Source organism: Crocuta crocuta, unplaced genomic scaffold (assembly GCF_008692635.1).
Source record: "Crocuta crocuta isolate KB4526 unplaced genomic scaffold, BGI_CrCroc_1.0 scaffold293, whole genome shotgun sequence".
In the NCBI taxonomy this organism is placed as follows: Eukaryota; Metazoa; Chordata; class Mammalia; order Carnivora; family Hyaenidae; genus Crocuta; species Crocuta crocuta.
In genome coordinates, this window is record NW_027529436.1 from 841,412 (window position 1) to 858,911 (window position 17,500).

At 37.6% G+C, this 17,500-nt stretch overlaps 1 protein-coding gene across 5 annotated transcripts in view; it reads left to right on the top strand.

The window, feature by feature from the left end:
* Positions 1 to 17,500, top strand: part of CDIN1 (CDAN1 interacting nuclease 1) — a 208,679-nt gene that overhangs the window by 39,568 nt on the left and 151,611 nt on the right. For 2 of the 5 annotated variants that reach the window (XM_077759962.1, XM_077759958.1), the window contains exons 2-4: positions 9,089 to 9,134; positions 10,024 to 10,088; positions 16,739 to 16,799. The exons of 2 other annotated variants lie outside the window; for them this stretch is intronic. Coding sequence is in view for 1 of the 3 variants with exons in the window: in XM_077759958.1 (XP_077616084.1) it covers positions 9,089 to 9,134; positions 10,024 to 10,088; positions 16,739 to 16,799 (172 nt within the window). In the remaining 2 variants the exon portion in view is untranslated. The remainder of the gene's footprint in view (positions 1 to 9,088; positions 9,135 to 10,023; positions 10,089 to 16,738; positions 16,800 to 17,500) is intronic. One more of the 5 variants, XM_077759961.1, reaches the window with a different exon arrangement.

The following is a 17,500-nucleotide window of genomic DNA, read 5'->3' on the forward strand; positions in this document are numbered from 1 at the left end:
ATGGCTCGTTCTAAAAAATTAATACCTAAACTAAATGAGAAAGGAAATAAGTCTAGATACTTAAGACTCTTCTAAATCAGAACATTTGGAATAGGACAGGACTTAGAGCAGAAAAGAATCTTAAAGATCAGTTTATCAAAGTCCTCTCAGATTTTTATTTTTTTTTAAGTTTATTTATTTATTTAGAGAGAGAGAAGAAGCAGCAGAGGGGCAGAGAGAAAGGGAGGGGGGAGGGAGAGGGAGAGAGAGAGAATACCAACCAGGTTCTGGTTCTGTGCTGACAGCCACAGCTCTGTCTCAAGAACTGTGAGCTTATAACCTGAGCTGAAATCAAGTCAGGTGCTTAACTGACTGAGCTATCTAGGTACCCTTGATTCTTCTTTCTTGATTCTCTTATTTCTTCTCTTATTTTAATTTAATTGCTAAGATCTCTAGTTTGCTAGACTCTCCTAGAATAAAATCACTTCCCTTTCTCTTTTGTCTCTAATGTCTCATCTATGAAATAAATTTCCTCCAGCTGTTGGTGTGTACCACTATCATTGCTCAATTTGGTATATTTTTGTTATTTCCATCATGATTTCTTCTTGATGAGTTAGTTTGAAATACATATTTTTTATTTCTGAAAATAAGAGCTTTTAGGGAACTTTTTAATCATTGAATTCTAACTTAGTGATTTTTTCAGGAGATGTAGTCAAGTTCTGAGCAGAACTTTTGAAAGCTTTATAGAGGCAGAAGACCAAAGTTTAAGAAGCAGAGGCCACCAAGGTGGGAGCTGCTCTAAATGTCCCAAACTTCAAGATGGAACCCTAAAGAGCTATATCCTAGGGGTAAATGTGAACTGAAAGTAAAACAGATCCACATGTCATTTTGAGGTTCACCTCATTGGCCTCCAGAATTATTACCTGAAATTGGACTAAACTGATCCTAGACTTCTGTTATTTCCAGAATCAAAATCAGAATTATCTCTGGAGAAAGATAACATGATTTTACTCTTCAAATTATTTATAAAGCCATTTTTCAAGTAGAATGACTTGTAGTGAGAGATATTCAGTCACATAAGTAGACATGACAACATGAATGAGAGCTAGTAGAAGCTGTAGAAATACACTTACAGGGTCTCTACTTATTGTACTAAATAGCATTTTTATAATTGGACTTTACTCAAGGAGTTAAGAAGATCAAAACATATTATAGGGAACTTATTTGAAAAATAGTCAAATAGAAAATCTATAAGTGGAAAATACAAAAACCAAATTTGGGTGGATTTAACAGCAAATTAGACATTATTAAAGAGAGACTTAATGAACTGGAAGATGGAACAGAAGAAAATACCCAGAAGGTAACATCGAATAGCAAAGAGTAACAAAAAGGTGGCACATATGAAGAGAGAGTAAGATTTGGAGGATATAATAAGGATGGCTCAGGACACATATTTGTCCTCAGGAGGAGGAGAGTGTTAAAGTTTTCTTTGAAGAAATAATGGTTAAAAATAATCCCAAAATGATGAATATTCGATATCTAGCCACATAGAAGAAGTCCAATAGATTCTTAGCATGAGTTTAGTTAAAAATCCTAAAAACTACAGGTTAAAAAAATCTTGAAACCAGATAGAGAATAAGATACATTTATCATTGAAAGAGCCAAAATTTGGTATCACCTACACGCCTGTACTGATAGATTTATTAAGTGGAAGTTATTCCAGGTGGAAGAATGGAGAAGAAAGAAATGAAGGACAATGAAATGGTATACATGTTGGTATATCTGAATAAATGGAGACTGAATAAAACAATAGCAGTGATTTTAAGATATAAGCAGAATTAAAACAATGCCCATACTATCTTATATTACAGGAGAGGAGAACTGTAGATAGTATTGTAAAGTCTCTGTATTTTCCAGGTAGCAGTCCATCACAAATTAATAATAAATTTTGATCATTTGAGGAGGCATGTGATTATGTAGGATAATCATTAAAAAAATAGTATAACTTATTTTTTTTTTAAATTTTTAAATGTTTTTTATTTATTTCTGAGAGAGAGAGAGACAGCGTGAGCAACGGAGGATCAGAGAGAGAGAGGGAGATACCGAATCTGAAGCAGGCTCCACGCTCTGAGCTAGCTGTCAGCACAGGGCCCGATGCGGGGCTCAAACCCCACAAACTGTGAGATCATGACCTGAGCCGAAGTCGAACGCTTAACTGACTGACCCACCCAGGCACCCCAAAAATAGTATAACTTGTAAAGAATGGCAACTTCCAAGTTGTCAGTGTTCAAATAGTGAAGAATAAGTATTAAACCAATTGGAATTAAGACAAGAAAGGAGAGATAGGGAATGTATAGTGCGTAAGACGGTAAGATGATCAACTTAATCCTAAGTATATCAGCAATTACATTAAATGTACATGGTTTAGCTACAAGGTGGTATCTGTGTAAAGATTAATATATAAATTACTGGAGAAGATTAGAAAGTCCCAAAACAGACCCTCAGGTATTTGGTTTCCTCAAAGGCAACAGTGATAATTCGGTGGGCACATGGTGTTTGGTCAGCTAGATGTTTTTATGAAAAAGGCAAGAACAAACTGCAACTCCTATCTCAATGTACAGATTTAATGTAAGATAGCTTATAGACCTAAATGTAAGAGCTTACACTATTAGGCTTCTAAAAGAAAATACATGAAAATATCTTCATGACTATAGGCAGGCAAAGATTTCTTAGAAAAGACCTATAAAAACTAAATAGTCAAATTAAAGAACTGATAAATTGGATTTCATCATAATTAAAGGTTTTGCACTTCTTTTCATAAAGAAAATGAAAAGACAAGCTGTGGACTAAAAGAAAAATGTGACAGCAGTGGGGACTGTCTTTTAATGCTGGTGGGACTTTAAAATTGTCATAAAGACTTTGAAATATTGTTTGATAATATCTACAGAAGCAAGAAATGTGTATGTCAGATGACCCAGGATTTGACTTCTATAGTTATACTCATTACCTAGAGATAGGCAAGATTGTTGGCTGCAACATTATTTCCATTAGCAAAAGACTGGAGACAGTTCAGATGTCCATCAACAACAGAAGAGATGAATGTGGTATACACTTGGACAATAGAATACACTGTATAACAATGAAAACAATTTAACTGCACTTAAAATAACTGGATGACTTTCACAGACATACTGTTGCATGAATGAAGCCAGATACAGAAGAACACACTGTGTGGTTCCGTTAAGGTAAAGTTAGCACAAGGCAAAGCTAACTTGTACAACTTAGTGATACATATTTGGGTGGTAAGACTACAAAGAAAAGTAAGAGATGAACAGAAAGATCAGGTTGTGAGAGAGAAAGGTTGGTGATCAAATAGGGTGCTTTTTGGGGTGCCAGCAGTGTTCTATTTGTTGATATAATGGCTCTGTATGGTTTTGCTTTTTACGTACTAATTCATTGGCTGTGCATTTGTTCCATGTTTTTAAAAAATGTGTCTTTAGAAGGTCACAATAAATATAGCTTAAAAAGAAATATGTAATAACATAGATAAATGTTAGTATCTTACATAATGACGGTATTTTACAAGGTAGGTTAAAAACACATAATTTTTAAAATGTATGTGTCTAAACACATAAACACACAGGAGACACAGAGTAAAAACGCAGGAAAAATACATGCCAGAATGCTAACAATGGACATCTCTGCATTTTACATAGAATAGGTATTATTTTATAACCAAGAAAGTCTTCATTAACTATTATTTAATAAAATTAACCCTCGTAGATGGTGTCATCCACTGTAGAGAAGACTGATTGGGTTGTTTATACTGTGTTGTTCAAGGAAAGATTTAAAGCTGCTTTGTATGCAATAAATAACATTTAAAGCAAAAGACATGCATGCATTCACATAGAGACACTTCAGACAGTGGTGTGGTTATTAACAAAATATACCTTAGCTGCAGGGAGAATAATGGAAATTACCCAACAATTTTTTAATCCTAGGCTATTTCCTGAATTTAATAGTTCCTTTATCTTTCAACACAAAAAAGAAGAGCATTTTTATGTCGCTGGTAAAAGGAAAACTGCAGTTTGATTTTTTTTTTAAAGGGAATATTGTCTCAGGCCACGAAATTGGTTCAGAAGGCTTGACATCCCATGTCTTCAATTTTCTGTTACAAAAGCAACAATGCCTACCTCGCAGGCTTGTCTAGAACGTAACATGATATCACAGAAGTGCTCCAGCCGGGGTACTAGTGCACCTGGCACGCAGAGCTGATTTCTGGGAAGTGTTGGCAAGGCAGTTTCGCACTGAGATGAAGAGTTCGGGGTTGGGAACGGGGGCTGGCTTTGGATTCCCGGCTCTGCTGCCTATGTGTCGAGCCCTTCGGTTGTGTGTGTTACCTAAGGTCTTTCCCCTCATTTCCACATCTTTAAAATAAGGACAATAATAGTACCGACCTCAGAGGGTTAGTGTGAGAGTAAAACAGAGTGCCCAGTAGAGTGTCTAGTGCAAAGTAAAGGTCCATATGAATTTTAGCTCTTGTTGTAGATCTATTTTCTATGTGACTTCAGTTTACCAGGAAGATTAGTCAAGAGCCTAGGATAGTAACCGCTTTTGTTTCATATATATAACAACTGAGGCCTTTAAACATTTTCTTTTTGATAATTGATTTTTGCTAAGCTTAATGCTGCCATCTATATAGTTACTTGTGGGAATATTTGTCATGATGGAGCATAAGATATAGTCTGTAACCTTGATATGAAGTTGAAAATTGAAGAGAAGAAATGGGAGGTTACATGTAATGCATAAATATTTCTCTATTTCTTGAATTTAGTTATCTTTCTCCTCCTGCCCCCGTCGCCCCCAACTACTGGTATCAGAGTATCAATAATCTCCCTCCAGATTCTGTTTTGCATTATAAGTTCCTAAAAAGAAAGGGGAAAAAAAGTTGTATTGTTCTACCAAGTCTTGCTATTATTGAATTTCATTTTGATATTATGGGGGGGAGGGGGAGGCGGTAAAAAGGCTCTCCATTTCAGATTTGTGTGTAGGTGTGTAGGAAGGTGGGAGTGAGGGAGGGTGGATGCATTGCTTTCATAGAAGACCTTCCCTGACCAGTACTCTGAATCATTAACCGCGTAGAGTGTTCCATTGTGTTCTTTCACAGACTTGAGAGGCTGCAGCTTATAGCTGGGAGGTCTCCCAGTCTGTTGCTTTGTAGGAGTATCCTGCTTCATCTCCCTTTAATTGGTTTACTGCTTTCTGAGTCCCAGAAATAATATTTATTTTGGTCAGAGAATTTTGAGCTCAGTGGGGTATAGACATTTAAGCTTCCCAGATTCTGTAGCAAAAGGAGCTTGAAAATTAAGTAATGGTACTTACTTTTTTATGGTCTTTTTTTGGAGGTTGGCTATTTGAGAAGAGGAGGAACATAAAATGTATGGCATCTTCTTCCTTAAGATTCTATTTTTTTAAGCCTCCAACTGGGAACATGAGGACTTCCTCCTCATATGAAAGTTGCATTGCCACTAAGTCTGTGCCCAGCTCTGCTCTTCATCTCTGCAGCACTCATGAAACCCTCCAGTGTTCATTTTCTCGAATACCCTTCAGGTTACTGAGCATCGTAGCTGGAAGGATTTGGGGACATGTTAAGTGAAATTTTGAACAGGGTGCTGGTATACTGCCTTTGCATGTACCTGGCATTTGAAGAGTCCTGAATGCAATATGAAATGAAGGTAAGTAATAACCCATTGGTATTTAAAATCTATAGGGAAAAATCATATACACCTCCCCCCGCCCCCAATTTATGATCTCTGGGCACATCAACTTGGTGACACAGTGACGAGTAGACGAATAATGTTAAGAAAGCCAAATACAGTACCTGCCAGCTAAGAGGGAATTAGAAAGTCTAAATATAGACAACCCTTACACGTATTGCAGCCCATACACGTGCCATCATGATGGAGTACCCTTTCTCATTCTCCCTCTGTCATGGCTCCTACTGCCAGGGTACACCGAGACCTGGTGGGTTTGTTTCTTCATTTTGAAGGTTGAAAAAAAAAAAAAAGCATCTAGTATTACTCAGAAGAAGTATGGAGTTTGCTCGGTTCAAATCATGGTTGCTTGAGCAGCTCAACAGTGTTCTCAAGGACCTGGGTTTCTTCCATCCCCTTTGCTGTCATCCTCATTGTTTTTTGGCTCTGACCTTGTCCTTTTTTCCCCGCCGCTGCCACATCACTGCTACTGCTCCGTGTAGACCCTCACACATGATTCGGGCAGTGTTTTCCATAGCCATTCTAGGGGTCCACCGGCTTGCTCTTCTTTTCTCAGACAGCTGCAGGGTGAGGTGCTTAATATGGGAGGGTTGCATGCGAAAAAAGACAAAACTGAGTTTTGAAGAGGTTTTAAATAATATATCTTGGGCATTTGTACAAAATAAGTGCTTGTATTTTTGAACATGTAAATTTAAAACACGTATACGCTAAGTGACGCGTATAGGCTCCAAAACCAATGTAGTCTTGAAATATGTGAGATTCAGAGTGTGATTTGCTTCACTAGATCCCTAAAAAATATGTCGGTACTTGACAGTGTTCTAATTTTTGCCTTTTTTTTTTTTTTTTTTTTTTTTTTTTGAGTGTACATTTTGAAAGTCTCTAAGTCGACCTTGGGCCATTATAGATGCTCAGTGAATACTGCTGACTGATTGACTGTGGTGTTCAAGATAGACTTTTTAGTTATGTATTGTATTTTTCTCCCCTCTTCTTTGGTTAAAAACCACTTTCCTTGTGAACCTAGTGATTGTTGAATTTATGCCCAAACTCGTGCTCTCTTAGCCAATCAAACAAAACACTGGGAGACTGCAGTGGGAGAAGGGCAGTCCTTCGTGGCTCTACCCTCGAACCTTGTGATGGCTCTCTCGACTTGCCTCTTTCCGTTTGGTATATCGGAATTGACACTCTGGAGGTAAGGAACAAGTGATACGTGCTGGAGTCAGTGTCTCAGTTGCAGTACTACTTTCCTGCTCTTTAAGGTGTGAGGCATGTTCAGAACACTCTTCTATAAGCTTAGCACACAGAGGAACATTATAGTTTGATTGGCAAAAACCTATCAAGTGACATTCAGCCCTAAGCAGCTTTGTCTCATCACCCAAACCCAAAGCATTTTGGACCCAGGTCTGTCTGTCTTTGTTACTATGTTAAGTAGATCATTTGCTCTCTCTGTGTCTAGGCCAGTTTCTACCTCCTTCTGGAGTCTCCTCTCTAACCCCATTGGCCATTGAGAAAATGAGTTACTCCACAGGCTCTGCCCACAGTTTCAGTTGAATCGAATTCTAAGCAGTTTTAAAGATAGTTTCCTGGCTCCTAAAGACATTATCTCATCTTCCATTTTTACAGTACCCTCAACTCCTGACCATCTTATCATGCTGAACTCTTTATTCCTGGACTTATCTCTCCATCTGTCTCTTACCCTTCCCATTTTGGGTGTCTACACTTACACTTTTGTTTTATTCACAGCTTTGTTTCCTCCTCATTAATCATTGGTCATTGGTCCCCAACTTGCCCATACAAGCACATTTATTTCCATTGTATTTTCTGACACTTAGAGATTTAATATTTTGTCTATCATTAAGTGGCTAACCTAAATATATTTTGCAGTACAATGAGGAGGTGTGTACTTATTGCCCACAAATACCTAACATATTGACTTACTCAGTAGCTTATAGAGATTTGGGCTTAATTTTGCCTTTTTTTTTTTTTTTCTTCCCCTCAGAAGTTGGTTGTCAGAAACGCTACCTGGGACATTTGATTTCCTATAGAGTTCAGGCAAGCCAGGAATAATAGGAAGATGTTAAAATTGGCTCTTTAAAGAATGGTTTCCAGTTTTAAAGGGAAATTGAAAAAAATGGATTGTAATGAGTTTATAATTTTATTCAATCATTTCTAAGGGCTTTTGAGTTATTGAAACAGTTCTTTAGTAACCATCAGTTTTCCTTGATGAACATTTACAGTCTTTTTTTAACCTATTTTTTTTTGTAATCTGATAAGAATGGAAAGGAGTTAGAAGCCAAATCTATGATGGTATGCAAAAGATGACAACACTTTGGCAGTAAGTAAAGAAATATAGTGTCATTGTTTTTATTTCACACTCTCCAAATTACCTGTGATGAGCTTAAGAGATTTCATTCATGCATAGAAAATTTTTAATTATTCATAGTGCTTTGGTGTACTATAAAAGTCGAATTACTAACACCGTAATTTGTTCAGATAGCGTTTAGTAGGAAACTATATCAGAAATAATTAATTGTTCTCACGATATGATAAGGTAGATGTATCTACAGAGGGCAATCAAAAAGAGTAGCAGTAGGTTATTGATTGCTTTTTAGAGAAAAAAAAAATTCTGTTCCATTTCTAAATGTTAACAATTGCGAGAGGAAAATTCCCACTTGAGAAGGATGTTTTCCAGGCTTCTTCAATGCCAGGTGTTTGTCATTGTGTGGAGTCTTGGACGAATAAGGCTCATGGCAGTCTTTGGCAAAGACGGACTCCAAAGACCTTGGCCTTCCTCTTGCAAACTTATTTTCAAAGCCTGCTAGTGTCTGTAGGAATGTTCCAGTGGTGTCTCAGCGCGACTTCCGGTGAAGACCCAAGTTTGTTCCCCCACGCCAAGATCGCTGCGGAAGAGGATACGTGTCCGCTAACAAAATAAATTGAGAATGTTGCCAGCGCGTGAATTTCGCATTCTGCACTGTTTGTGGGATTTCACTCTTCCCATTTACTGACGGAAATAAACCTTGCCTCCTTTTAGTCTCCTTTAACGTAGCTACGTGCTACAGACAGGATTCCTAATCACCCTAAAGTTAAAAAACATCTACATTGTATGATCGTTTGCTGTGAGGCCATCCATACTCTTCCCTTTCCCTTTTTCTCTCTCCTTGACCTAGCAGCAGGAAGCCTTTGTTTGAGGTGTTCATCTGGAACAACTTTTCCACACTTGTTTTCATGTTCTGTTAGATTACAGGGCAGCAGGCCTACCTTTGAAGCTCCTTTCTCTTTTGTTTCTTTGCCGTGCACTCCAGTAATTAACTTTGTCCTTCTTTTATTTGTTCCAGTCAATCGCAGGCCACTCTGCTGAGCATCTTCTCCCAGGAGTACCAGGTTAGAAGTTTTCTCCTTTGTGAGGGTTGACAGGTGCCTAATTGAATGATGAATGTCCCTTTATTTCTTTGTAATTGAACTGCCAGCTCTCTGATTGGGTTGGAGGATGCTCTCCTTTCCACATCGAGCACCGCCTGCGTCTCAGTGGAGGCCTGCCAAGCCTACCCATCCATCTGTCTAATAACATCTAGCCTTTGCTTATTTGGTGGACCTGTAATAAATTATGCTAAACCATTATTATTCTGACAATAATAATTTCCCTGTGTTGCGTGGTTCCATGTGCTAAATGTTTGCTGACTTGCACTGTCAGTGCCGCTTTCCATTGCTGACAGAGATGATGATAAATGACCATTGCTGGAGTGGCAGAAGGCAAGAGAGGCAGAAAATGGAGTCATTTATCATGAGATGACAGGTGTCAGTCAAGTGGCAAGTCTCTATGGAATTACTTTTTGTAGTTTTCAAATAAGTTGTTTTTAAGCACTGTTCTTCCTGGTTAAAAATGGCAATTGGATTGTAAAACTAGAGTGCAGAGGACTTAGATGGAATTGAGTTGAGGGAAAATTAATACAAAGGTTGAAAGAGGGAACAAGTTTTTCTTTGCCCTCTGCAACCCTAAGCAAACTTATTTAGATTCAATTACTGTGACCCCGTTGGCTTTTACATATATGCTGTACCTTGTGCTATGGTCTGAAGACACCCCGGCCAGGCACTGGGATTGAAATGCATAGCTTCATAGAAGAGGAGGCAAAAAGACCTACCACCGCCCAGATCCCCAAACTGTTGCTCAGCTTGCCCTGTGTGCTAGACATTGGGATGAAGAAATACGTCATTCCGCTCTTGAACCTGACATGTGACACAACGTAAAGATCTTTTCTGTTTTTTGTTTCAGAAACATATCAAAAGAACACATGCCAAACATCATACTTCAGAGGCGATTGAAAGTTATTATCAGAGGTATGACCTGCCTGCCCCACTAGAGGGTATCATAGCACCTATTAATTGTAATAATAATTATGAATAAATTAGGGTACTAAATTGATTGTCTGTATAACATGCCAAGGCAATGCGATATAAGTCTTACCTGAAGGCTCCAGGTATCTTTTTGAGTGATTTCTCAAATGCTTTGCTTAAAGAATATGGTGAGACTGTCTTGATTGGGTGTGTGTATATATACTGTGTAAGAAAACCTTAACAGTAGTATGAAATCTCAGCTGGCTATTTTAAACTTACTGTAATCGCATATCTCATATAGATGCATATGTCGATGCGCACATATCTACATGTATGTGTGAAAGTTCTCAAATAAACTTAAGTTTTATGCCTTAGATCAGCAAGTCAAAAAATGTATTTGGAAGTGAAGAGTGAATTTGGGTGCACTTCTGTTTTGCATCATAGGTATTGGGTTTGCCATTTTAGAAGTCAAAAAAAAAAAAGATACGTCAAGTAAGGACATATGAAGATGTGAAATAATATACAACTGTCACATTTTAAATGGGATTTTGTATCTTAAAAAGAAAATCTGGGTATCAAATCAACCACGTAGTGTCCAGGGGATATTTTAATTTCGGTCTAGTTTATTATAAATAGTTTTCAACCTCTGTCCTAAAACAGAATCTTTAAAATAGCTCTTTTTAAAAAAAATTCTAAAAAGGTTATTGTCTTTGTAATGTGACTGAATAATTTACAACCGTAAATGGTAATGGTTTGCGTTAGAATTGTTGGTTGGTTTCTTAAATATTTCAAGGACATATTGGAAAGGAAAACTGTCTGAAATATGCTCTTAAGATATTACACTTAAGATTGACAGATCAACGTTTCTGTGGTGAGAGTGACACCAGCAATTTTAGGTGAATGATTTTATGCACGAAAATTTTATGAATGAAATGAATATCTAGATTAACTATTGGTATCATGTTTCTGCAAAGTCGTTTTTTAAGAACTGCGAAGGGTTTATTAAAAAGAAGAGTTATTGAAGCTAGCCTTCTAAAAAATCACACACCATGCCATATATTAGAGTCATGTTCGTTTTCAGTAGTAGTGTCTGTTGAAGGTACACACACTGCATGCATGCACACTCTTTTGTGTCTGGGGGGAATTCCCCGCTAAACAAGTCTCTGCAAAGTTTGAATTGATTTTTTTCAAAACTTATAATCTCCTCAGTGACATCAGCACTTAAAGTTAGAACCTTAATCATGAATAAAAACTGAAGAATGGCTCACAAAGTGCTGTGATGTCAGTAACAGCTTTGGAATCCAGGCCCTCTAAAACCAGACTGAACAGTTACATTTATGTCAAAAAGCACACTTTTGTTTGTAAAAGTTCTCGTCTAACACCATCATATAAAAGTATGATATGTCCAGTCTTTAAAGCCTTGTTGACACAAGCAGTAGAAAATAGAGCATTTCCTAGAAATTTGGAGCTCCACCAGCAGGCTGTGGGGCTGCCCTCTGACGATCATTTTCATTGTTGTAAAAAGGCCGTTTTAATTAGATGATTGCTAAGATCTCTAAGTGCTGCTTTTTGACATTTAGTTTCATTTCAAAATACATTTAATTATCAAAGTATGAACATACTGTATTGGGTTATCTGAGTTGTTCAAGCCAGAAATAAAAGTCTTTCCTGTAAATATGGTTACTCAGTGATGCACAGTTGGATGAGCAATAATGAGAATATATTTGTATTTCTTTAAATTTACTGAAATGTGAGAATCTCAGTTGTTTCCAGGAGTCACAACATTTTGAAACAAAACTGTGAGATTCGGCTGTAATGGACAGATTAATAAGAAAGCAGCCTCACCAGTGTCTTACTTTACCCCCTGCTCCCCGACTTTCTGCCCTGTACCCTGTGCTTGCAGATGGGCCATACTGTCACCTTTCAGACGTATTGACCGTACAGGCCCCTTGTCAGAGTGACGTTTAAATGTCCCTGTATTCTCCGAGGTAAATTGGCCTTAAAAACTTTTTGTTTCCCATCTGATTGTAATAAAGGCAAATTGTGTTATATCAAAACATAGTTAAGCAGTTTGACAATGTTAACACTGTCTTTAATTCCTTTTTTTTTAAATAAAAGTAATACACATTATAGAAATTAAACACATTTGTGATGGTCTCAAAAGGAATGAATGATTGCCCATAATTGTGGCAGCCAGAGATAACCACTGTGGTATTTTTCATTCTAGCCTTTTGTCAATCCATTTTCATATAGATGAGGTCATACCGTATATGCTATTGTGAATCCTGAATTTTATACTTCGAAAAATGTCTATGACATAATATTACTCTGTAGAGAGCTTTTTGTAAACATTTTATTGATTACATTACCTCGTCATATGAAAGTATCAAAATTTGCTGAATTGTGTAACTGTTGAACATATGTTTCCAATGTTGTAATATAAAAATAATACCGTGATAAACATTTTGATACGTAACTATTTGCATTTTGGATTCGTTTTCTAAGATTTCTATATATGTGATTACTGATACACACAATGAGCATTTAAAGATTTTATTATGTATTCCCCAATTACTGTCTACAAAGATTATGATGGCTTCCTACTAGCACTAAGAATTTCTGTGTCTCTGCATTCTTGCTAGTGTTGAGATGATCTCAATTTGGAATTCCAAGTCCGTATTTACAAACCCTATAATCCGCAATGTGATGCCATCATGGTTAACTGAATGTCCAAAGTATCCAAATATCAGCCTAAAATATTTTCTCATGCATTTGAATTATTGAGGCAATTCCCTCAGTTCTGACACAGCTGTATGTGCAGACACAGCTTGAGTGTTCATTTTGAAATCCACTCTATTCTTTCTCCCTGTATGAATGGCATTTTATTTCCAAACAGAAAACTCACGTGGCAAAACTTACTCAGGTCCATCTAAATTGTTGCACGTGAGCTTGTATGTAGTCATGGAGTCACATTCACAAGTGGCCATATTTGTAAGTCCCCATCAGTAGCAAAGTTCAGAAATGTGGTCTCCCATCTCTTCCCTTCTCCCAGCACACAGTTTGAGGGCCAGCTGGATTAGCTTTAGAGAATTAGATCGATTGAATTTCATTTCATTGTTCACACAGAAAAAAGGCTAGTTCAAATGTGTTATTGACATTATGTGATATAAAGAGTTTCTGAAAACTTGAACCACTTCTTTTGTTTAATTGGCACAATTTACTTTGCACTTCCCGTGTCCCATCTACTATGCTAGGAACCAAGGGTACAGATGTGAATCAGACAGGGTGCCTGTCCTCAATTGTTCCATTTTAGTGGGAAAACAGCTGCATTCATGGAGATGGGCTCCAGAAATTTTAAAGATAGAATCAACAAAGGTGATATTCAGCCGTGAGCTTAGGATAGAATTTTGTTAGGTTTTTGAAGTTCTACCATTATAATTATTACGAAAATAATAAAGATCAAATAACTCTGCCTTTAATATTTTAAATCTGTACATGTTATTTTAATCTTAGATGCTAATGAATCTTTCACACTCAAAAAAACATAAAATGAACCTTCTATGAAGATCTTTTGAGGATCGCTTCACCCACAAGCTAAACATTTCTTAGTCCTCCTCTGGCAGAGCTAGAGGATGGCACATAGATTCTGTGCAAAGTAGTTTTAATTTGCAAATAGGTATTCAGAAGATGCCCCAGGTCACCTCAACGTAGTATTCAGAATCACATCCTTCTATCTGAATTATATTCAGATTTTGCTAGGGATCTGTTTGATGAAGGATCAGCATTCCTTTGTATACGTCTCTCCCAAGGAGCTTCCTGTCCAAGTGGAGAGAGAAACAATCCGCTATAAACATATGAAAAGTCTACTCTGCAGGTTTGCACAAGATGCTTGGAGGATGCAGAGACAGGTAGCATGAGGAATTTCTGATCATGTCCTTACTGAATGTTTTCTGTAATTAGCATGCCTCTTTGATGGCATATCTAAAAATTGGAATAAAATGTGTCACTTGAGGACAGTTAAAGTTCCCAGAAAGGACAACTACAACTTCAAATTCATTTTTACTTAATTTCTTTTCCCCGGCACTTCTGAAGTGCTACAGGACATAGTTAGGAAACAGGCTGGAGAATAAATATATTTGGAATCAGGTCCACCCTTTTCAACATATGAAGGCACCTCAGTAGACCTTGGGAGATAGGGTTCCATTTCAGAGCTTTACTGTTTATTGCTTGAGAGAGCCCAGGCGGGTTACATCAGTACCCTGGGGTTTTGTTTCTTGGCAACTAGGCCGCTTTAACCAGCTCATAATTGGGAATTTCCACTGCATTAAGAGTGAGCATGTTTCTATATAGATATAGTGGGTTATTGTTTGACCATTTCCTGTTTCTTTAAACTTAATAGAGGTGCTCCATTGGCCATTACCAAGATAATGGTTATCCCAACACTTATATAAAACATAGAATTTTGAGTCCAAACAGTTCTCTGGGATAGGCAGTGGTCTGAGGTCTGGCTAATCTTTGTCATGATTCCCTATCAGCTCTCAAAGCTCTGCTGTGGTCACACTAGAGCCTCTCCTGGTCCTCGGACACGCCAGGCATATTCCTGACTTTGCACTTATCTGTTCTCTTGCTGAGAATATTCTTCCTCCTATGGCCCGCTGCTTTCCTTCTTACGAGTCTCTACCTAAGTGTTACTTCCTTAGAGATGGGCTTCCTGGCCAACCCATCTAAGTTTACATTTTATCGTAGTATGTAGCATTATATTATGTATTTCTTTCTGTGTCCTCATTGCTTGTCTCTCCACTGAAATATAATCTCTGTGATGGCAGGAACCATGGACGTTTTGTTCCCGGCTGCTTCCTCAGAACCTGGAATAGACCCAACACGAGTTATCTCTGACAGGCATTTGTGGGCTAGATGAATGCTGAGTAGAAAGTTGTAAAGATATCCTAATATCCTATCCTAAGGTATTAAGCCTTAATACCAGAATAGGCTTAACTGATCTGGCCCCAAATCTGAACCCGTAACGAGTGTGCATGTTTGGTGGTTATTAATACGGATGAGTTGGTCAGACTTGGCCTAGCTGATTGGTTGTTCCTTGAGCAGGCCTGTGAGTGCAGTGAAATTGTCATGAGTTGCTTGAGGTTCTGAGCTAAGCCGTTTCCCAGGGACCTTTCTCTAAACCGCATTTGCCACTTTTTAAAAATTTTGCCTTTTCTTCTGAAAGTGCTTATTTCACAATCAGATTCCTAAATAATTTTTTCAAGAATGTTCCCAATATATGGGAAATGAACTTACTAAAATTACTTTGAAGTTATAATGATCCTGAGACCCCCTACCTTGAATAACTTGTTTTTATTCCACTTTGTTTATAGAAAGATTATACATCTTCATAAGCATACTTGTGAAATAATATAATTTAGTATATTCTTCTGTTAGTTATATGGGAGGTCTCATCTGTTGACTTTCAAACAAATATTGTTAATTTATTCACTCAAATGGCATACTCTAGAGAAAATATCCATGTCTAATTCTCTACTCTTGTCCAGTATGGGTTTTGAAAGTTATTAAATCAGTCATTTATTGAAGGAAAAAATATATGCGTATAATGCAATCACCTATTAGAAGCCAAGATCTGTTTGAGGCATAACAAATGGAATAAAATACAATTCCTCTACCCTCTGTGGGCTTTCACCCTTATACTGGGGAATGGGTTGAGGTAGACAAGTAAGTAGGCAGACACAGTATGCTGTGTTAAGTAATGGAGAGATGTACAAGGAGCTCATCGATTGTACCCTGGGACACCTAGCTCACTCCTGGCTGGTGATGGATTGAAGACAGTTACATGTAAGCTGCATCATGAGTTCTCCAGGTGAAGGCTGGAGTGAAGAACAGTGACTAGAGATGAAGCTGGCCAAGGACAGTAGGTGGGACCCAGAGGATGAAGAAATTTACAAGAGGCGTTAAGTGGTTATAATTTAATCTTGACATTTAATGTGGGAAAATGGCATATCCACTTTTTTCTTTAAAAATAAAATCATTCTGGCTTCCATGTCTCGGACGGATTTGGAGAGGTTTTGTTGTTGTTGTTATTTTTAAGCTGGGTTAGGGAATGGGAGGGATAGAGGTTATGACAGAAATGTATGGCAGTTGAGATGATGGCTGGTATTGTCTAACAAGGTGTGCTGACCCACAGATGACAAGTCGGTTCCATTTGTTTCTTAATAAGGTGTCAACCAATGCTGTGAAAGATACGTAAACAAAAAAGTGGGATGGGTGCATAGATGCCTTTTTTTCAAATCGTAAGAGCAAACTTATTTCCTTTCCGTAAGGTGGTTGAGGTATAATAAAGCCAGGGTGACAGGGATAGTACTTTTCGCAATCACTGCTGTGCCCCCTGTTAGGAGATGAAAACAAGGGACAGCGATGTGCTCATGCTTCGTGCCCCCAACTTCAGTTAGTCAGTTGCCAGTGGTATTGAGGTAAGTTGTTTTTGTCTTCCTTTTCCCTTCAATGCTTTCCTATGAAAGTAGTGTACTTTAACTAGAGTGGAGCGTGGCGTTTGCCCAGGAGAAACGTGTACACACGGGGGATACTGACAAGTCTATGCTGGCCTTTTCTTGTTAGTACGTTACCACTTGGCTTTGTCTGTCTAGGTACCTGAATGGGGTGGGGAGAAATGGAGCTGCCCCAGTGCTCCTGGAGCTGGCCAACGAGGTAATGTTATTGTTATTATTTTATTTAAACCTGCCAAAAACCTAAGGGGCCTATCTAGAGTAGCTTTGCTTGGAATTATAATTAACCTTAAAAAAAGAGATTTTGAGGTGCACCAGACATTTAAATTGCTCCCCGGTCTCTTTGTAGTTTTAATAATTGGACCAAGAACTTCATATATTAATAACTCAGTTCATATAATTAGTCTCCTTCTTTTAAGGCAAATGTATAAACAGCTTCTTGGTTTCTTACTTCGTGGGGAATTTCAACCAAACAGCTCAGGACATGCTCTTCTCTGGATGTGTTGTCTTAATTTAGTGTGAGAGATACCTGTGTGAAGTAAAGAGACGTATGGCCGAGAAAATCTATGCTAACTATTATGAAAATGAAGAGAGACATTGTTTACTTAAAACTGTAATGTTTACTTGGTTTATTTTTTTGTTAGCCAACTTTTATTATGATATAAGATCCATGCCTTATACAAAAGTCTCTTTATATGAAGAAGCATACTGTTCCTCATAACACCAAATATAAAGTGATTTATTGAACTGAACTTGTTAACTCTGATCTCTTTCTGTTTGGGGAAACAAATAATAGTCTTACATTTAGAAAAGGAAACCCTAAAGATTTCCCATGAATGAAGAAGCTGTAAAAAGTCCATAGTAGTGGCCGAGAGCATACCAAAAAATAAAATATTTAATTCC